The following is a 22,895-nucleotide window of genomic DNA, read 5'->3' as shown; positions in this document are numbered from 1 at the left end:
CCCCACCCTTCCTCATCTTTATCTGAGGTAAACAGTAGTACTGTTAAAGACATTTAAAGGCATCTCTCCTTCTCCCTGGTGCCACATTCCCCATGGCCTTAATAACCTGAATAAATTCAACTTTCACCGTCCACAAGACTGATCCAGTCTCAAAAAGTGCGCAAGCACTGACGGGCTGACAGGAGCAGCCGTGGGAACTGCACCTTTGCGGTTTTATACTGAAACAATGAAAGCAAAGACTAGAATGAGGGAACACAAGCAAAATGGTCTATCATTTTAACCAGGATTTAATAAATAACATAAGACATTTGTTACTTCACTCTCACAGAGATAGGTAGCTTTAAACGCGTGAACCTCCTTCCTGAACACAATGCCGGATATGAATCGACACCTTCGATCAAAACCAGTCGTCAAATTATGAGAGTCTGACAAAATAAAAGGGATCAAAAGCATTTTTTATAACTTTTTGTTTGGCAAAATATACTATAAGCTTTCCTTTGAATAAGTAAAACATATTGCACTTTCAGTGACATGAATGTGTCAAATTACAACTCAATTATTAGAAATGAGTACAATTTCTAAATAAAAGGGAAAACAAATTGATTTACTCCTTTCGAGAAGAGATTTCTTTTTCAACAACAAGCATATGACTGCAGGTAACCAACATTCAGAGAACAATGAACAAAAGAAAAAGCTACAATAAAAACAGAAAACAAACAAAAACAAAAATGTTAAAAACTGTACCATGCACGGGGAGTGTTTCAAAGCAGTGTATCCTGGGTTACAATGGACGGAGCTCGAGGGAGCTGCTGCTGTGATGATTGGGTAAACAGAGTAAGACTGGCGAGTGACCGTGCTAGCACTGACTGCTGGCAACGGCCGTGCCCAGTTTCCTGCTTGCAAGAGTGGTGTGAACCCCCAGAAAACTCTCCGTACACCCGAGCACGCTCCCACTGCGACTGTGACCCCCTCCCGCCCCGGCCGCCGGGCTCACATCTCCCCATCAAAACGTCAGATGGCAAAATAGAAAGGCAGCTGTTTGCTCCCATCATCTAAAAGTGCATCTCCACACTCTTCCAGCAAAGTCCGTCAGCCCACCGCTCTCTCTGCCAAGGCAGTGGGAGTGGGCTACAGACCAGTGCTTGGATCAGCACACGTGTGGGTTTCAATTACTTCTTTTTTCAGACTGTGTATGTTTGGTTGCATTTTTAAACTCTTTTTTTTTATTATATATATCTTACTAGACACGACATTTCACCTCAGCTTTTAGAGAAGCCAAAGGAGTGCTAATTCACAGGGCTGGCCCTAAAGAAGGCCCATGACAGGTTGGTGGTAGCGATGCCTTTCCTCCTGATTCTCTTCGGTGTCACGTTGATTCCTAAACACCTACGGCCGCCCCCGTGTCTCACTGGCGCCATTTTCATTTCTCAAGGCCGGCGATGCAACTGTACCGGTTGCCATGGTTTCACTGCAACATAAGATGGTTTGTTGGGATTTAATTGCCTGCTTGTCACATTTCAGACACACATTGTGGCACACAGGACACACTAGACAAGGATAAAAACACAGATTCATCTTGAGAAATGCATTAAATCATCTGCTCCTTTTGTATTTGTGTTGATGAATAAAGGTGTTTAGGGAATATCAGTGAACTTACCTGAGAAGCAGCATCATCATGTCAGAAAATGGACAAATATAATTGCAAGGCCAATATTCAACAGCATTACCATAGCAACAAGGATGGAGTTAGGACCCTGCAAAATATGACATGATGATAAAGATCAGATCTCACATTCCTCACAAAAAAAGATTGAGAAACATTTGAATAAAAGAAGTAGGCAGTGAGTGATACAGGAAGTCCTAAACCTGGAAATGAGTAGGCATTCCTGCAACCCCGGTGCCCTCATCTCGAGATCAGTAAGTATTTTGAATGGGTTTTTGGTTAGATGCACAAAATAAGGCCTGTGGTTTTGTTCTACGACATTAAATATGTCAGTAAATATCCACTTGTTGATTTTGAAGCTTCAACGTGTCTTAGAAGGTCAGTTGTTAAATAGCAGGAGTGGAAGTAACTAATTACATCAATACAAATTACTGTAATTAAGTCACTTTCTGGGGTACTTGTAATTGAGTATCTAAATTGGCTGTCGGATAACAAACAGGCCGATGAAAACCCTGACATACACACCAAAAAAACAGAAGTCCCAGGTTTGGAGAGGTGACCGTGACCTCTGAGCAGAACGGAGCAGGAGTTGGGAGGAATTTAGACTGAGGATTTGGAGAAACATGAACCACATTGACTGAATTCCAGCTTTTACTAATGTGTAAAACATCAGTGGTTAAAAAGTAACTAATACTCTGAGCAGCATTAGGGAAGAATACTTTGTACTTTTACTAAAGTATTATTTGAATACCAGGAGTTTTAGTTGCAAATGAGAAATATTTCCTGAATGTAACTGTACTCGTACTTGAATACAGATTTGAAGTACTCTTTCCACCACCACTAACTAGTAGCTAAGTGGGACTATAGAGGTAACGCCAAACACACAGGTAGGTTAACTTTTGTTTGCCACAGACCTTATTTTCTGCAATAATCCTAAATCCAATGGAAATATCCCATATCCCAACCAGGGCGATGCCGACTTCCAGGTTAGCCTTGAATGTGTCATCCCTACAGCACTCTATTAAAGGAATAGTTCTACATTTTGAGAAATATACTTATCAAATATCTTGCCAACTCGCCAAGATGGTAAACCTCATGTCTTAAAGATGCAATATGTAAGAATTGGGCACCTGTCTGATGCATTCTCAAAACAATAATGGGCAGTGTAACCAGAGTAACCCCTAATTGCTGCTAACTGTAGCTGGCATTAGCTAATTAGCTCAGATAGCCGTGCAGCTAGCAGTCCGGGCTGGCACGGTGTATGGAGGACCAGGGGAGTGTTTGGCAACATAATATATAGAAGTCGTAACGTCAAAACTGTTACAGCTACACTTTATGTGGATGATTTTTTTTTTTGTCATTTTCAAATAAAAATCTTATATATTGCACCTTTAATGAAGCTACAGCCAGCAGATGCTTAAATTAGCTTAACACAAAGACTAAAAACAGGAGGGGGCCTGAGCTCTGTCCACAGGAATATACAGATTTCCAAAAATGTCTCACTATTCCTTAAAAAACGATTTCTAGTCCTAACACTGATACTTACTGTTTCTTCCATGTTTTCTGCAATCTCCATACTGGCTTTCTTTGTGTCTGCGAGGCTCTTTGGCTTTAGGGAATCCTGCTTCCTGAGTTTGTGGTCGCTTTTGCTCTCCCGTATGGAGGCTGGCTTAGGAGTGGGCGTACTAAAGGACCTAGGGGGTTGTGGGGGCATACGTGCCAGGGCCAGGGCACTAGGCTCTTCTTCTATATCCTCCTCAGGGTCGGGTGGTGGGGGGCCCTTTGTAGGGGGCTTGACATAGTAACTGTGGTACTCTGTGTGGAGCTCGCCATTGACTGGAACCGCAGGAGGCTGTGGAGGAGGAGGAGCTGACGCTGCGGTAGGCTGATGAGTTTTCGCAGGTTTAGCTGGAGCCTCGACATGCACATGAGAACTTTTAGGGCCGTCAGGGACGGACGGTCTCTCCTCTTTACTCAACTTTCTGTTAGGCCGCTCTTCCTTGCTGGCCTTGTGACTTGACCTCTCTTCTTTGCTTATCTTACGGGAAGGTTTTTCCTCTTTGCTGGTCTTGCGGCTGGTGCTGTTGGCGAGCTGACCTTTCTTCTTGCTGGACAGAGGCGAGGGGGGAGGCGTGGCTACAGGGCTGGTCACAGGGGAGTGGGGAGGAGTGGTGCCTTTACGGTAAAAGTGGGGAGAATCTTTTGGGGACTTTTCCTTCTTTTCTACAGGAACCTCTTTAATCTCAACGGGCTCCTTTGACTGTTGTTTTATGTAGTCAGGTCCTGCAGAAGTGAGAGAGATAACACACATAAATAATAATTTACAGATTGATGCATAAACTGCTTATCATCACACTTAAGTCACATGGTGCATTACTGAGACATAACAGATCCAATAATGCATGGGCATAGATACATGAGGAGGTTGGCCTGCTCACTGGTGTGCTAGCCAGTTTTTTTTTTACTAATTTATCAAAGACATGAAGCAATGACGTTATGCATGCACTCCATATATTACAAAGCTAATATGCCATCGGCATTAGCTAAATAAACGCCTAACTTTTCACATAAAAATATTAATACTAATAATAAGTAGAGCTAAGTTACAGTCTTCAAATAGTTGGCTAATTCATTTTTTGGGCTATGCTAACTCCCTGTGGAAAACAGTGAATAGACAACGATCAGTCCGAAATCCAGCACAAAAGATTGAAAGATTGAAACCTCTCTCAAGTTTACAAAATAGCTAAATATGAAGCTAAAACCACTAGTCAGTTAGCTTAGCCTAGCACTAAGACTGGAAATGGGGGAATGAGCAAAGCAGTTAGCACTGTTCTGTTCAAAGATAACAAAGGCGGTCAGTGAACTTTTAAGGTGAGAATACAACTCCAGCCAAGATTCAAAAGCCGCATTCTCTGAGGTTCAGATTGTTCAATGGGGACACGAGATCCGACCAAACCTTGAGCAAATGCTATTCTGATATTTCTGCTCCAGCCACCGTCCATAAAGCCAGATTAGGAGAACAGAGCGCTCCTAATTTGCTATCCATCCTGCCGGGCCACGAGCTAGATTTAATCCAGAGCTGGCCCTAAGCATAGTTGAACTTTCACTTAAAATATTCATGAATCAACATTATATATGCAATCATCCTGCACAGACTGAGGCAGACAGGGAGAAATAGACTGATTAATGCAGGGTCACAAGCACCATTTCATGAAGGGAGCCTCCTCTGCCGGCTCATCTTTATCATCAGTCATTCTCTTTTATCAGTGTGTTGTTTTCCTGGAAAAAAAGGCCCCTGTCACATCGATTCTCAGCAACAAACCAACACGGCTTTACAGATAAAGAGAGCCGACCTTAAGCTGCAGTGATGCCTCGTTTTTTGTTGTTTTTTTTTGTCTGGGGAAGCTCATACTGTTTGCGGCTTCCTTTTTCCTCCATCAGCTTTTTATGTACTGAGGTCCAAAGATGATAATACCACGAATGCATCTAGACAAAATGTGCACTCCTCTTTTAACTATGTATCATTTGAATTTTCATTATCAACGTTAAGCACTCTAATGTATGAACAATGGGACCTGGATCTGAATGTAAATGCCTTCCTGCATGTGAGAAAAATGACACTTTATCCGTCCCTTTGTTCTGCACTGAATTAATATTTATTAGAGACATCAGGCTCTTTGTTGGCCTGTTTTTTTTTCTGCGCTTCGCCTAAATTGGACGGTGTCAGAGTGACTAACACAGGGACAATGCTGCTTTGTTTGAAGTACATCAGATGGCATGAGCAGAGAAGGATCTCTCCGCATCGCATACAGTCAATTTGAAATAAAGAAATTACAGACTATCAATTTTAAATGTATATGATAATGTAGAAGCTGGTCTAAACTATGATCTGTTTGATTTTCACTCTAATTCACACCCAACAGATGCTACGTACTCAGTCAGTATGTTTCATGTTGCTGTGCTCAGTATTGACTGGGTTATTGGGCTGGAAAACGGTTTAAACCCAGAGATCAATACAAAGGATTTATGAGACGCCTGTTATATGCATCCCACCTGTTACGTTTACACACCGTAACTCGATAAAATAATTCATATCGAGCCAGATTTGACACTTGTCAGCTCTTGCAACCTCAAACCCAGAAGGGAACAAGTGTATCCAATCCCACATGAGCGTAAACGGCCTTATCGCAGAATCTTCTGGGCCCAGGCACTCATAAGCCCAAAGTATTTTTCGGCTGCGTGGCGTTCTTAATTTGTTTCATAACCGCCATGACCAATAAGACCCACTACAAAGAGAGCAGGGGACATCTGAACATCTGCGGGGCTTAATATATCTGCCGAGCTTAATTTCACACCATAACTCAATAAGAGTTAGGGCTTCGCGGGCGGGCCCGAGCTGATTCGCTCTGTTTGGGGACAGATTCCTGCGAGGAGTTCCAGACATTTCCTGAATGGTTTCTCTCGGTGCAAAAAAGACCCCCAGCCTCATACACACAGACACCACACCACAGTCCTGAAGCCACGCTTAATTCCAAAATAAGACTGAACTCAAGCGTGCTTTTTTGTGTTTTAATACCGGCCAAACAATCTTCTGGAAATGTTACTTTAAAGGTGCACTATGTAGTTTTGGGGAAGGCATTTTAATCAGAAGAGAAAGCTTAATAAACAAACTCTTTTTGTTTTTATAAATCAATAAAGCTAATGAACAAACTGACAACACAGTTTAATCGGTTTTACTTTGTTCAAATTTGGCGGACCCTGCCACCTTTTTAGCTTCAAACACTATTCTGGGGACCGGATTTTCCTCTGAGAACAGCTTGTTCATGTCTGAGTTTGTATGATTACCTCATTCGTACTGTAAATATTAAAATTCCGAGTCTGTATTTCTGCTTGGTTAATTAATCTCACTGCTCATGGTTGTTTGATATTTCAGCATGTGTAGATGTTGTTGTGATGAGCGAGTGAAGATTTATTGGATGTGCTCTACTAAGGAATCCTGACAGGTCAGCTAGAACATGTACTGGGACTCAATTACCCAAATGGCCGTGGTGTTTCTTTCATTTAGACATTGATCAGCTGGGCTGAGACTGCAGTCCTCCAGAGAGGGTCATTAAAATAGGCCGTGGTATCAGTCATGACCAAGACGAAAATACTCAACACAAACCCGGAATGAGCGCAAATGAAGATGTGGATTAGGACATTAAGGATATTTCTCTCTAAATTTAAAATGTGTCTCAAAAACGATTTTCTTCTTTTTAAGAAAAGTGAACAAATGTAACATGTTCAGTGTCTTTTTCTTCCGGCCTCATCGTCTCTATGAGGATATTAGAAACACAAGCTTTTGTTTAAGCTGCGGTTGCCAGTTCTGTTCATGTTAATCCACAGCACATTTTCTGCTCCAGTGCTCTCTTGGCAAAACACACGCGCTCACACACACACGCACACACAAACACACACACACACACACACACACACACACACAATCATATACGCACACACAACAAACCAGATCGGCTATTAAAGACCCAGTCTAACCCCTACTGACCTTAATATGAGATGAACAGCAGTAGCAAGAGAGGAGCTTTAAGTATGTGTGTGCGTGCACGGATGTTTGTATATGTAATGTATGAGGGGGGGGCACAGTGTGTGCTGTTATCACATCTGTTGCCAGTGTGCATCACTGTGGGTTCAGTGGAAGATTCGTTGACAGTATCTCATGAATCTAATGTTCAAGGAGAACTACTGTACGTAGACAGAGAGAAAGACAGATTTTTTTATAAGCCTAAACAAACTCTAAGCAAAGCAAACTCTTCATATTATTACCTCATGAATATTGTAAATATTACATTCTGATTGTGAATTTCCGCTCCAAAACTACATATTGCCTCTTTAGTGGAATGCATGAATGCATTTGCATTTTCCTTTATTTACAATGTTGTTTATGGATGCATCCGGTTCTGTTTTATTTCATATACATTTGGATATTATTGATGTATTAGTCTGTTCTGTGGGTTGTGATCTCAGCATGCTCCCTACACTGTTATATTTACCACTCATGACTCAATTTGTAGCATTTTAGATTGTCTCTTTCTTCCTCCTACTCACACTGGCAGATGGGCAGGGGGAGCTGTCATTGTTTGGATTACTTCCACTACTGTTACATAGACACACACACTCTTTCTCTCTCTCTCTCTCTCTCTCTCTCTCTCTCTCTCTTTCACACACACACACTTCCATTAGCACCGAACACATGCAAATAAAGTGTACCCCATTGTCTGTGGCTACTGGTTGAGTGTAATCAGTGTCATCCGGTGCTTTGTTGGTAATTTGCTGCATAACAAAGCGGAACATGGAGGGTCTCGTGTTCATGTGATATGACATGTGTTTGATTGAGACACACGTCATGCTGGAGGACACTGAATGAAACACGCCAAATCTAGAGAAAGAAGCCGCAACAAATACTACAGACTTTTGCAGACTTTTTTCAAACACAAACTTTACATTTGACAAACCAGGTCTTGGCGAGTACTGCTGCATCTGTGCAGAAAGTATTATAAAGCCAAAAGGAAAAAGCAAGAACAGAATAAAAAGGTAATAGCTCTGGTTGTGCTGTCTGGATTATGATAATTTGTTTTTAAACTGTCCGTGAGTCCAAGGACTGCTTTTCAAAACCTTACCCACAACGCAACATAGCCACGGAGCGACGTCATTGGAGGGAAATTTTTCAGATTACATACAGCTTTCTCTGGAGCCACAAAAGGCTTAAAACAACTTTTTTCACATATTGAATAATACTGAGATCTGTCACCTCACTTTAATGTGTTAAACTGCTGGAGTTGCCCTCACAGTACTAAACTGCGACTTGCTGTCATAGTAATAATCATTACTTGGTGGCTAAAATTTAAACAAATGGGATATATAATAAAATGTTTTCGGTGTTTGTTGGGAAAAAGGTCGGATCAGTTGTATTTTAAAATACTTTATATGCTGTATCCTTGAAAGTCACAAGAAGTTGCTGCATGACTTTAAACTTCAGCTGAACTACTGTCTTGAAACTTACTCCATGACACCTGCTGCCATGAATATAAAGCAACACCTGCTCATGTCCGGTTCTCAGCCCTGACAGGTCCTGGCTTTTATGGTTCCACCTGGCCCAAGTATACCTTGACTGGGTCAAACAGGGCAGAGAGGGATCCCTGCTGGGGGCCTCCCAACCTCCAACCCCCCCACACTCCCCACCCTCAGTGACCGGCTGAAGGAAGGGACAGCTGCTCTGCGTCAGCCCTTGAGAGGGGCGAGTGCAGGGCCGAGCTCCCTCTCAGTGCATAAGGATTTCAGCTATGTCTCCATTAGACCCCAGTGAGCACCAAATATAGCCCAATTAACGTCACGACACAGGCCACGCCCAGCTAACCCTTGCTGCTCCCCCTCCAGGGTGCTGTATGTGAACCAATAATAAAGGTCAGGGTCCTGTTCCCTGTGACCCTCTCTTCCCTTTTGAAGTACACACTCCCAATCTGGGTGATAATCTGCTATGAGTCTGACATGCCAATTACAAACAACAAGGGGTTTAGACCCCTGGTTGTTACCCTAGAGGAGTTATTGGAAGCTGAGGGACGGGGGGAAGTGAGAATATTTCCACTGTAGAGGTAGACATTGAGGAAGCAAAGCAGATTAGTCTGGGAAAGTTACACAAGTTTCTGTAAATGCTACAGGTAGTCAGCAACGCTGTCCCTCTGTAACACTGGGATAGAAATGGTGACCTTGATTCCGCATCCAATTGGCATAATTCTTTAAAGTATGGTGGTCATTTTGCGAGAGAAGTGAAAATACGGGAAAGTGTTTACCCTCAAACATGAAATAACCTGCTTAAGGACAAACCATGCAAACTAGCAACACACCTTCAGTAGACAAGTCTTGATTACCTGAAATGCTTCAAGACAACTTTCATTAAGTAGAATTAAACTGAATCAATTGAAAATGGGTTATAGCTATTTGCAGGTGGCCTGTCTGGGCTTACCAGACACGCTTACGCAACCTGACGTCTAAACGCAGCAGCTCAGATGTCACCCTGCGCTGCACATTATGACAACATCGTCCACTTTCTCATTCATGATCTGACTTATAAGGCAAGGACACTCTCCGCATACAGACTTGCGAACCAGGAGATCACCCGGCCTGCCAAGGATGACCGCTGTTTTCCACAACACAAACCGCAGGATGTCTCTGGCCTGGGCCGGCCATTTCTGTGGCTTAGTGGAGGGACATGCTTGAATGGGTCCCATTGTCAATCTATTTGTCACCCACTATTTTGTGGCGCCTTTTGGCAAGTGCCCAAGGTCGGCCAGCTCATAGGCCTAAATATATGACACACAGTGAGAGAGGCGGGGTGGTATAGATCTTACACTATAAATAAAAATAAACAGAAAAAGTATGACATAGCACTTCGAATATGCTACTTTTAATAGAATATATCCATCGAAACACACTTGTTTCAAATTAGTGTGATCTTAAAGGGGCACTATGTAGATTTTGGAGAATAAATTCAAACTGTTTTAAGCTAGAAAGGTGGCAGGGTGGCATTGTGTGAAAATTGTGTGAAATTGTGTAAAATATAGTATATGTTATCAATATACATTCTGTTAAATATTCTTAAGGCAATAGCATGTGTTCTAACATATACATCTGCGTATAAATATGTTAAAGGGTGCAATATGTAAGAATTGTAGTTGAAAACATAAGACAATAACTGAAATTATCTACAGAATGGGAAGAAATGACAGTTTTGGCATTCTGTCAAATTCGGTCACCTGGGTGATATGTTACTTATTATTTGTTTTGAGTATGAATTCAACAGGTGGCCAATTCTTATATACTGCGCCTTTAAAATGTATGTTTTTAACACATGACAATGCTTCCTTTAGTATTTGTCAATATATGCTTGTTCTGTAAGGGTGCTGAATGCTTGCTTAATTGCTGCAAAGATTAAAAACTTGTCTAAATCTGCTCTCAGAGGAAAATATCACAATTAAGTGAAGAAATGCGGCAATGCTAATTTAAAAACTCAATTTTGATTTATCTTTTTGTGACGTTGCCCTCTTTGTGCCCTCGTGTTCCACCCCTGAACCCACGTGCATCATAAGCCCTTTGACGAATAAGGATTTGTACCCCTCACTATTTATGTAGTATTATGTGTCCTGCATAGCTCTGTAAAACTCAGCTTACCTTGTAAATGAACTAAACAGAGTTGAGTCGACACCCTACGCTGCAAGCTGCTCTATAGTATGGCAGCGTGCCTCTTAGACCTCCAGGCAGAGGAAAGATGAGAACTGCTTGGTATTGGTAGCAGTAGGTGTTCTTGAGCACCACTCAAGCACAAGGTTGATATGATCTAAATTCTAAAAAATAAATAAATAAATAAAAACCACCCGAAGAAAAGAAGAAGAAAACATTTTGTTTTTCTCACTCTTTTTGGCAGAGTTTACACCGAGCAGTGAAACACAGGCCTCTGAGAGCAAAGACGAGGCTTCTATCCAGAATACAGTACCCTGCTTCAAGCAGGCTCTGCTTTGTCTAAGCACAAACACAGCCCTCCATTGTGGTGTTAGAAGTCATCCTCAATACCACTAGTCTTCGATTACAGTCCTGGAACACCCAGCCCTGTGCTTTTTGTGCACCCAAAACAAGCTCATTAGTGACTCTGACACAGCCTGTGTAAACAACTCTAAAACTGTGCAAACATCATTATTCATACAAAGTACCCAACCTCAGCAGTTACCCAGCTCCTAAAAACATGGTTTGAATGCTCGAGGATTGTGGAGCTAAAAAAGGGATCGTGGAGGTGAGGGGGGGATTTTAGAATAGCTTGGCTGGGTAGATGTCCTGCTGTTGAGGATGGACCGCTCGTGTGTTAAAGCCCCCCTGCACCACTCTTAGCAAGAAATTCCTCTTCATCACTTGGTCAGTCATGTTTAAAATGTAACCACTTTAAATAGTCAAAAGTACTGTATGTCATCAAGTGCACTGATGTCACATTGACTCTGTTAACATGTATAAAATATCAAAATATGACAAGAAGAAACGGCTGGATCGGTTTGTGCCATTTTGCTTGTTTGCATCATGCAATTTTCTTTTTAAAGAAAGAAAAAGTCTAGAGTGCCTCAGGAAGTTCAAATGAACTGTGATGAAGATGCTCTCTGGAACACTGTATATTCTAAAAGTTGATGTTGAAGTTTTCTTACTTACTAAATGTCTGGAAGCCGATTACCTCAGAATTACCATGTAGACTTTATATTTAAGATGTACCATCTAAAAAGTTATAACAACTTTGAATAATTAGTCTACTTTATTATGTACATTTTAGGTCATACGTAAGTTTTACACATTTTACAGAATAAGAACCATTGAAGTTATTGCATTGTCAATGTTTTTAAGAATTCATGAAATATCCATCTCAATAAAGGATAAATAACATGTTTCAACATTTGCGCATATCCAAAAACCTTTTGATATCCTGCTCTGTCTTTCATAAAGTATGTCTGTTTCTCCTTCTGACCAGAAATGTGCACATTTCTCACGACGTACTCTCTACACCAGTCTTGCAAAACGGTTGGCTAGGCATCGCAGAGAGCAAACAGAGCTGCGTGTCGCAAACTGAGGTGAATACCCCAACTGAGGGTCATATTCCGAATGTGCTGCATACATGTCGAACCTGAATAATTCATCAATATCCCACATGTCTCTTTGGAAAATGCTAATTTAGAATATCCAAACCGAAAATGCTGTTTTCATGACAATTTTTTAAATTCAGACCTGTACAAGTGAAACATTAGTGCATGTAAAAATAGTCACTGATTTGACATTTGACCTCTGTGACCCCCCAGTGCACCTAACGTCCAACTATTTTCTGTTCAGATGGTGGGAAAGCATCCCTAGCATGAGACAGGAAGGAAACATTTCTCTGCCAAGACGCCCACAATTTGCCACCAGGCAGGTGCTTTAAAATATCAGACATGTGTTGTGAATGCAGGCTTGCTGTTAAAGGTTACCTGGTTGGTAGAAGTTGGGGGAGAGCTCTCTAGCAACCGCCCTGGCAATTTCCGAGTCGTGCACAGCAGAGACGGCGGCCTGCTCTGCGGCCTCGCTTTTTGTCCTGGCATGGGCCGTTCTGTAAAAACACAAACAGAGACCAAAGGTAAAGAAACCGCCAGATAAAGAGAAAACCACAAACAAATACTTTATGTTTTTCCCATAATATCTCGGTGGTGTTGGTCATCGACACAACAGCTTCCTTTCCAGAATCTTTTTTCCTCTTTCTTGCTCCTCTCTCTGACCCTCCACCCCTTTCTTTTTTCTCCCTCTTTCTCCTCATCTTTGAGCTGTATCGCTCAGCCCGTCCCTCTTGGGGATGACATAACGCCTCCCCTTGTGCTTCTATCTCAAATCCAAATCCTGATTTTCCAAATGGAGCGCAGCCACAACCAAGCAAGACCTTAATCCAGTCTGGAGCACTGCGCAGGGAAGCAGAGTCCAAAAGGCGCGCGCGCGCACACACACACACACACACACACACATAAACACACATATGATCATATCATATCATGTATAAAAAGCAGCTGGTGTAGTAAAGGCTTAGGTTTAAAAGCCGTCCCAGTCAACGGCAAAACATTCTCCTGATCTGACTGAGGAAGTATATTAATACAAATTAAGAAAATAACATAATATAACCCTGAGGTATTTTCCAGTCCTCTATGAAAAAACTGATCCTTTAATGACAACAATTCACCGGTGTGAGGAAAACCTTGCATCCGCATCTACTGCTGATGTTTCAAAAACCAAAAGGCAGAAGAGTAATACGTTGTGGGATCAATGTGAGCTTAGCATTAGCACTGAGAGGTATTATGGGAGCATACTAGGGTTAGACAGTCAGAGGCCGGGGGGTGACCTGCTTAACAAATCCCTTGAAAACTCTACCGAAAGACACTGTACATGTACATGTGCGAATAAACAGATACCGAGAGACGTGCAAGCATCGGCGAAGGAGGATGTTTTCCATCCTTTCGCTCCCACCAGACTCCCTTCAAAACGAGACCTTATTATGCAACAATATGAAATGCATCAGCTAAAGCCAGTGGATTATTCACTTATTGTACGAACAGAAACGTGTGCGTGGAAGCCTGACACAACACATGACAGTGCACTGTGGACCGCGAGGATCCAGATGGGCTGTCCAAGTATCACTGTAGTATTGACAGCTGTGCCCTGTGCCCTGCTTAACCCCACTCATCCGTCTTCTTCCCTTCCACCATTCTCCCTTTCAATCAATGCTCCTGTTTTTCTCGATCCTTGCTCAACACTCTATTGACGGCGCATCCCTTCATCCTTCCCCTCCTCTCCACCCCTCCCTCGCTCTGTCTCTCTGTCAGCAGTGACCCCAACGGACAGATGTCTCTATTTCAGACTACTTCTCTGTCCTTGGACTCTGGGCTGTCCTGTTTTTGACGGGGCTGGGGACAGTCAGATATTAAAATGCATGAGGAGCCATATGCTGGCAGGGGCGACGGACTGTTTCCTCTCCAGAAATAAGTCCCTGCATCACCAACAGACAGAAGACTCTGTCTTTACAGCCAGCACAGCCTCTGGAAACCACTGAGCAGCTGCAGATACAAATTCTGATTCAAGACATTTTTAACAGTAAGACACACAAGGCTTTGTTAAAACGTAGGAATGTGATTGGTCTGCAGCTTCATGGTCTGAGGTAAAAGCACTTCACTGTTAAAAACCGACATTAAAGCATTCCAGTTAGATCACGCCACTGCCATATACACCTTCCACATCCACTTGCCACACACGCTACCACAAGGACATACACGCGTCTATTTCTGAAATGTGTGAAATGTGCAGCCGAGTGAAAGGAGGCAAGAATGTGTCACAAACGAATACAGCATGCCCATGACATATCCTAAGGACTTTAACAGTTCCCTGTAGGTAGAGTTGGCATAAAGTCACGGGCAGACGCAGGAAGCGACGCAGACAGGATGTCTGGTGGCGGGAGGTGACAGGCAGAGAATTATTACGAGTGTGATAGAGCAGTGGTACAAGAGGAGAGCGAAATGGAAGGCGAGGAAACATTGGCGTGTGGAGCGGAGAGACGGTAGGGTTGGTTGGCTTTCTTCGTGGCATCGGTACGTTCAGTCTTTTTGATGCTTTAACACAAAAACCTTCCACAATGCATTGACTTTTAAACCGGCTAAATGTTTCAGTGCATTTCAAGGTCATCCATCAGTATGCACAACAGGCTATATACACAAACATGACATATCTCTTAAAAGCTAGGGTTGATAAGTAAGATAAAGCAGAGACAGGCTTGTGTTCAGTAGCTAGCTAACCTATTAGCACAAAGCACACAGCCCCTGATGCAGTGAGCAATAACTGAAGGAGTAATCTGGGTAGACTTTTCTGACTGAGCAATGTTTGTGACGGCTATTTTGCTTGTGCTTTTTGGTATTTAGCAGAGTTGCTTACTTATGTGTTTATTTGACTAAAAATCTAAGAGACCTCATGTAACACAGCACACTCGCCGCTCGCACATATCGCCAAGCTAGCCGTCGAGAGCTACAGGGCAGTCAGCGAAGCTGTGCACATTCATGTGTTTGCTTGCTCTTGCTGGTGTCTTCGATGTTAATTAGCAACCCCACCTTTGTCTGATACTGCAAATGCAGAAACAAAGCAATATTAAATAATAGAATTCATTTGGATTTGTGTCCGTGAACACTTGGCAAATGTAAGGACAATATTCACTTTGTTTTATGCTTCTCCGGCAAATATCTGGTGAATTAGCTGTTGAAGTAAAAAATATGCAAGCTCACGATTGACCTTTGAAAAAGTTTTAAGTTCCATAACTCGTCAGACAGTCTGCAGCCTCCCTACTTGAGGCCGATCTGCCTCTGAATATAAAGCAACACCTGTTCACGTCTCTTTCGGCACTCTGCATGCGCTCCCGTCTGGTCGAGTGCTGAGGATGTGTCCAAGCAAATCAAGGCATTTGAATCCATAAAAGCACCTGCTGGCATGAATGCAAATATCACACGAGCAAACATACGCATAACAGTTTTTCGGACGTTTGGACAAAGTGTAGAGAGGAGCAAAGACTTTTGAAGCAATTTTCTTTTGGACTGAGGCGCCACTTGAGAGATGATATTGATGGCGGTCCACGGTTGTTTCATTACTGTGACAAATGAATTGTGTGAAAAGTGTTGAGTCAGTCTGGCAAGCAGTGCGGCGGACGCTCGCTCGCCGCGGTGTGTGTGTGTGTGTGTGTGTGTGTGTGTGTGTGTGTGTGTGAGATAGAGGGTGAGGTTGAGAAAAGCACATCAAGAGAAAAATGTATGGAAATGAAAAAGAGGGAGACAGAACTGGAGAGAGAGTGAGACAGAGAATGAGACAGATTGCCCCTCTGAAGACTCCTGGGTATTTAAAACTGCTGAGGTATGCATCTCAGCCCCCTCTAATTTTACCGGAGGGTTAAATTTCAAACCCCCGCTCCCATGCACCGCGCTGCATCTTCCCTTAAGGTTGGTCATACCTCGGCCTCCCACAGAATACTGTATGCGTGTGCCTGTATTATGTGTGTGTGATTGCATGTCGTGTGTGCTCATTCCCCTGAGTGAAGCTTCAGTCCATCACTCCCCGGGCTATGGCCTATTTGAGGAATCTCCCTCACATATGCTGACACAGATCTGTGCCCCCTCGTCTCTTGGCCCCCTCCACCCCGCCTTTGCTTCCTCCAACGTGCCGCCCCCCCCCTTCTCCTTTTCCGCATCTTCCTCCTCTCCATCACACTGAACCGTTCCCCCTCCCCGCCAGTTCAAGCCTGGTAACTGGAATGCTGACTGGTACGGTATATAATAAGATAGAAGATGAAGTCTTGACCTTGTCCGTGGTAAACATCAGCACTTGACAATCTTCCTTTAGACTCTCTTTCATCGCCCACGACCATGACAAAAAAAAAAACTAGATGCCAAAAAGAGTGGCATTTCAAGACCATGCTCCTTTTAGGATGTGATGCCCGAATCTGCGCATGAAAGGAAGTTATCCATCAACAGGAATTACCGCCCTGTATCTTGCCCTAACAGTCCCCAGGTCCAAAGGAGCAGCACAGAACATCACAGAAAGTCTGCACAAATTAGCACTTAGCTTGCCCTGCACATATCTCTTATATCCGCGCAGGCCCGCTATTGAATTCCCGGCTGGTGCTAATTCAGGATTACTCAAGCATGACTAACACCATTAGTGGTTTGCTAAAACCGACTCTGAAATTATTCAGGAATTATTCTTGGGCTGAGGTCTGGGCTCACATTACCAGGGGCTGTAGTGCACGGTGGGGGGACAATGGCTACAGCAAATGAGGCTTTAAACGGGAGACGGAGTGGCTGTTATTATGAGATAAGCTAACTTTATCCTGAAGAGATAGATCATGGTGTATAATGAGAATATTTGGGCAAGGCTATGTACTGTAAGTGAAGCCTTCCAGCTCAGGAACATCGTGGCTGATTTGGCAGACTGGGGCTCTGGGCTCGGTCTTCTTCTTTCTCCTTCTCCTTGTTACTCTTTTCATTAAAAGTAGGGTTGGGACGTGCTTGCTCGAAATAGAAAAACAGCTTCTATGAGATCAATTAGGCTTATTGAATTTTCCCCAGTCTTATGACTGACCCAGCAAAATAACAAGATATCTGAAAAAGGAATCTGAATGTTTTTCTTTACAAGCTTACAAGGTTTGTTCCCCTTAACTCAACATGTCATGCAAACACGATTACACAGAGCACTGCAGCACAATAACAACCCAGTGATAGCCACAGACACTTGAAGTGGCAATCTGAAAAATACAGTATGTGGTAGAAAGGTGACAGATTAAGGAAGGGTACAGGGAAATGGGACAATGAGCAGGAAAGAATATGACTGTCAGGTGATGAAAAGGCCTGTCAGACTGTAGAAGAAGAGGACAAAGACATGCTAAGGATTAGCCTCTATCTAGAGAACCCCTGAAGGAAAACCCAATGCATGTCTGAGATAGCTTTAAGAAACAGATGCTGTCTGGGTAATACACCCATTTTTAGTTTATGCTGAGAGTTATCTAAGATAAGAAGTTTGTTATCACTAACATGTTTGTTCGCTAAACATAAAGGCACGGCCAGCAGGTTGTTAGCTTAGTTTAGCAGCCAATAAAGACTGGAAGCAGAAGCAAACAGCTAGCTTAACTCTCAAGCCAAGCCATCTCATTTGTTTTAGCTGTTAAGTTATTACAAGTTATTGTTTTACAGGCAGTTACGTTCTGGAACTAACTGCCCCTGCAAAGTAGTGTTGAGCAAAACTTGTTTTCCATGTGGGGAGGTCAATCTTTTTGTGCCCTGGCAAGAAAGCATTTTTTCCAGAAATGTTGAACTGTTCAGTCATTGCCTACATGTCAATGGAAAGTCAGTCAAAGTCCACAAAACCTTTCTGGAGCTTCAAAGACCAACAGCATTGCATCATTTAACTAAACAACTGAAGAAAGTGGGGACTTTTAAAATAAAAAAAAAAATTAAAAAAATGTAAACAACAAAAGATAAAATGGCTCCATACAGCTGGTGCAGTGTTGAAACCAAGTCTCCAGAGGACTCCACACTGATTTGAAAAGACTGAAGACTGAAAATGCTTTGGAGTAAATTAAGATCTGTACCTTCATGATTTTAAAAATCAGAATTTACCATTTTTATTTACCCTGTCCCCGAGCGCTTGTCATGTTGAGGCCGCTCGTTCTAACTGGCAGGTAGAGACAGACTGAAACCAAGCCCCAGAACAGACTTCATTTCTGGGAAGAAGAATGAGTCGAATCAGTTTTTTGATTAAACAAGGAAAAAAAAAATCCCTAAACTCCACTAGCATTTTTGGCTGTGGATTACAAACAGACCTAATCTCCCACTGGTGCTCTCTACTTTAGATCTCTGCACTGAACCCTCCGCTGAGACTTCGCCTGGCCTTCGCCCAAAAACACATGGTTGCAGGTAAAGTTTGTGCGTCAGGATTTTCTTGAGTGTGTGAACCTTCTGAATTACTGTGTCATAATAAATACTCTTGAAATGTAAGTGCACTTGTTTATGTGGTTCATGTTCGGCCCGGTACCTTCTCCTCTGACTGCTGATGTGAGTCTGTTGTGGGAGTGACACAGAATCCCTTGCTGAGATGATCCCTCTGGTTTTTGGTGAAGGGCAGTGGCAGGGATTCAGACCTCATGTCTGTGCACTTTGTGTCAACACTGCTCATGAAACATGGCCACAGCTGATACAGCTAATGACACAAAGGGGGAGGGGGCGACACCGCATGCTACAGAAAAACGTGGCTGACGTTTTGAAGCCGGGAGGGATGAGGGGAAACGGCGACTATTAAAGCTGAGACACCCGTCAATCAAGCCAAGGTAAGCCCCGATGCACAGTTTGAATCTTATTGTTGTCCGAACCAACCTCTTAAAAGAAACAAAGAATGCTGCTCCTATTTGTTCTATTTACAATGGATTTAACTGACATGTAACCCAAATAAGAAATTGAAATTTACATAATATTCAACCGTTAAGATCGACAGCTAAGCTTCATAGTTCACAGCAGTGCAGAGCGTCACTGAGTAGTACAAAGTTCACAGGTCAAAGTACTGAGCCTTTGTGGTTTAGCTCCAAATCCAAGGATAGGACTTTAAAAATGATGACTGATGAGAAAAATGAAGTAGGGTTGCAACTTTTGCTTTCATTGTTGATCATTTCTCTGATTTCTTGCATAACTGTTTAATCTATACAGTTTTAGGCTTTCCAGATCTCTTTTAAATGGATCGTGTATGTCTGATCCACGTCAAACAGTGTCTTTGTCAGCGTCTTAATAAAATTCAGTGTATCTTCCATATCGATCCGCTAAATTGAATCATGGTGGGCTGCTGACTCAGTTTTGAGCACCAAAGCAATTCCCTGACCTTACTTAGCAGTGAGGTAGCCAGTATGTGCAGTTAAGGAGTGGGATTTGGTATCGGGAGATAGAGCCAACATTTGCCAGAGCGCGCACACATTCAGTTTAAAACGATATCCAACAGAGAGTAATATTTTGACCAACTATTTAGTGATTATCAGAATTGTTGTTGATTCATTTTCTGTCGGACAGATGCGCTGACTATTTGTTTCAGCGCTAAAATGAAACTGAGCTGAAAACGAACAAAAAAAAGCATCACTTCAATAGGAACTCTGTCGATTTTAAACCAGCTTTGTATCACTACAGTTCTGGTTATGCAACTGGACGATGGTAAACTAAAAACAAACAAACCCAGCAAATTTAAGTCTTCATGCTGCATCGTCAGCCACCTTTACGTTGGTGAAAATACTTCTTTAAATCAATATTCTGAACTCACGATGAGTCTCAGGACTGCGAGGTCTGTCTGACACCCAGGGGAGTCAAAACGTTGACAATATCAGCAACTCAGCCTGGGTTTGTACTGCTCACCGGAGCCCACTGATGCAAATCAAGACAGGTTGTCACATGACTATGCAAACATTTAGACAGCATACACACATGCAAACAAACACACACACACACACATGCAAAAGCGTGATAAATGAGCTACCTCTCATGCAAATGACTGTCAACTCTAATTTACCAACGCACATGCATCAAATCTGCATGAGAAGTTGAAAAGGACCATTAGTGAGACTGCTGTATTATAATGAGGCCTGCTGGGAATCAGGGAGACGGTGTGAATGGAGGACACACTGAGGTGACTCGTCTCTGTGATCACAGTCTATAAATCTTTTTGTAAACCTCTAACTGGAAACCAGACACGGCGAGCGAGCCTTAAAGGTTGAATAAACACAATGTCAAACTCACAACGCCCCCTCACTCTACTACTTCGTAAAGAAAAAAAATCAACAAATGGCTGACACGGTGTTGACGGTGGCGAGGCAGTAACCATGACAACCACCACAGACACTTGAGCAAGCTGTCCAACCAGGCATCTGCCGTGTATTAATGAATTTGCAAATGAACACACTACAGCCAACTGTATGGGCATAACGTTGCCTTTACTACATGCTACTTTCACACACGAAGACGTCTTTTCAAACGTGATACATTTACGTCTGCTTTCACAAAATATATATATACATATATATATATATGTATATATATATATAATCTATAATATATGCCGTAAAAGCTTCAAAACTTGTGTGAAAACAAGGAGACACGGGTACATGTAAAACACACACACACACACACACGGAGGCGCTCAGTGTGTGTCTCATTTAACTACGAGGCTCAACATCCGAAGCTGAACCTGTGCGAGTAAAGGTCACATTGCCTGGCAACCACTTGAGCTTAAGGAATCGTTTTAATTATGGTCTGTGCTCTCTCTCTTCCAATCTCCTGCCACCATTCACCCGACTGTCTGCACGCACACACACACACACACACACACACACACACACACACACACACACACACACACACACATAAACAATCATATACACACAAACCATCAATTTCCTCTTCAGCCCAGAGCCAGAAGGAGCATTAGGTTACATCTGCCCACAGCTGAAAAAATCGTGATGCAATTCTTTGTACAATTTATCCTTGATGGATATTTCATTGACCAACCAAAAGAAACCTTTTATGCAATTATGTCTCACTACCCTAAAGAAAAAAATGCATCGAGCCCTCACATACGGTCCAGCATCATCCATGCGTGTGATTACAAGTGCGGTTGCATGCTTCACAAAGGATTTCTGTGGCAGAAAGCAATACTGTGACTCAACAAGAGAAGTGATAATTCCATAATCCAATCCGTGAACATCTGGAGGGGAGAGCGGCCTAGCTAGCCAATCAGAGTGGGTGAACAGATTTAGCGGGGCACATTAGTATCCAGAGGTCAAAGACACAAGGCTGTGAGAGCAGGAACAAAAAAAAAAACTAAACAAGAGGCAGATTCTGAGAATTGCTTCAGGCGCCATGAACCCAAACAGACTCATTCTGGCTAAATCTGATATTGAAGATATTACAGCTATTGATTATTGATACTTTACATCTATTAATTAAGGTATTATATGTATACAGTGTTATGTGTGACAGAATATGTCTGTCATCAGTCACACCTAGGTGGCAACACTAAGCTGTTGTATGGCAGAATGGAACATTTAAAGGGTATTCATCAATGTGATTAATAATGGATAATTATTGTTTTTTAAATCCTGCATCACAACAATTGTATCTATACGCACTAGAGCATGGATAAGTAACTGAACCTGAAGAGATCTGATAGGGATGGCATGGTGCTTTTTAGTTCTTTTAGTGAAAAAAGACTCTCAAAATAAATAATTATAGTGAAAATAAGTGTTGGGTTTCTTATTTACGTGCAATGCTTCGTTACTTTCCAGAGGGCAAATAGTCACATAGGACTCTGTGTGTCTGCCTGTGGAGTATGGCTCGGTTGCTATTCATTCAGAGCCAGTTGGGTTTGGACAGAAATGTGGCCTGAGCCACTCTCTAATATGCTCTCCATATTGAATTTCCAGACAATTCACTTCGTCTTAATTTCTGCTGCAACTAATAGACAACCGGTCGAGCAAAATTAGTCAGTTAAATCATAATTTTGATTCATTTCTTTTTTCAGAAACTAACATTATTAACAGAATGTGAAGAAAGTGCACTTTTGACATGATGTAGTCTTGTGTAGCAGAGATATCTATTAAAGTTAGCATGCTAACCTGACCCAGCCTGGTCCAACGCAATTGTGCTTGCAGTATGAATACTAACACTCCCGAACCACTAGCTGCATGGCTAACGGAGCTAACTAGCAGAGGGCAGCTACAGTTAGATGCAGTTAGCGGTTACTCCGGTGAAACGTAGTATGACTTTGACATATGGCCAACTCCTACACCTTTGAGTCTATCTCTTACAAAACTTTATAATCTTATAATGATTCATCAAGTATGAAACTGTCAAGACAAATAAGACAACCTGAATCCCGGCGTGGTACATTTTGATTTGAGGAATGCTCTGCCTCTCCAGTGCATATCTATTTATAGATGCTGCCACAGTCACAGTCTGCGTGCTGTTGCCTTTGAGGAGTTAACAGGTTTATTCCCTATCAGTGGTGGCGCCTCTGGAACAGATCAAGCACAGAGTTTTGGGCAGTAAGTCCCCCACAACTCAATTACGGTGTAATT

At 42.5% G+C, this 22,895-nt stretch overlaps 1 protein-coding gene across 2 annotated transcripts in view; it reads right to left on the bottom strand.

Annotated features, from left to right (window-relative positions):
* Window positions 1-264: 264 nt before the first annotated feature.
* The window catches only part of jph1a (junctophilin 1a), a 37,122-nt gene continuing 14,491 nt past the window's right edge, over window positions 265-22,895 (bottom strand). For both annotated transcript variants that reach the window (XM_030398746.1, XM_030398747.1), the window contains exons 4-7: window positions 12,712-12,830; window positions 3,210-3,946; window positions 1,658-1,754; window positions 265-1,468 (exon numbers count right to left, since the gene is read on the bottom strand). In XM_030398746.1, the coding sequence (XP_030254606.1) occupies window positions 1,674-1,754; window positions 3,210-3,946; window positions 12,712-12,830 (937 nt within the window). In that variant the 3' untranslated portion in view covers window positions 265-1,468; window positions 1,658-1,673. The remainder of the gene's footprint in view (window positions 1,469-1,657; window positions 1,755-3,209; window positions 3,947-12,711; window positions 12,831-22,895) is intronic.

This window comes from Sparus aurata, chromosome 19, assembly GCF_900880675.1.
Source record: "Sparus aurata chromosome 19, fSpaAur1.1, whole genome shotgun sequence".
NCBI classification, from domain to species: domain Eukaryota; kingdom Metazoa; phylum Chordata; class Actinopteri; order Spariformes; family Sparidae; genus Sparus; species Sparus aurata.
Note: the sequence above shows the minus strand (reverse complement) of the source record. Positions and strands in the feature narration are given on the sequence as shown.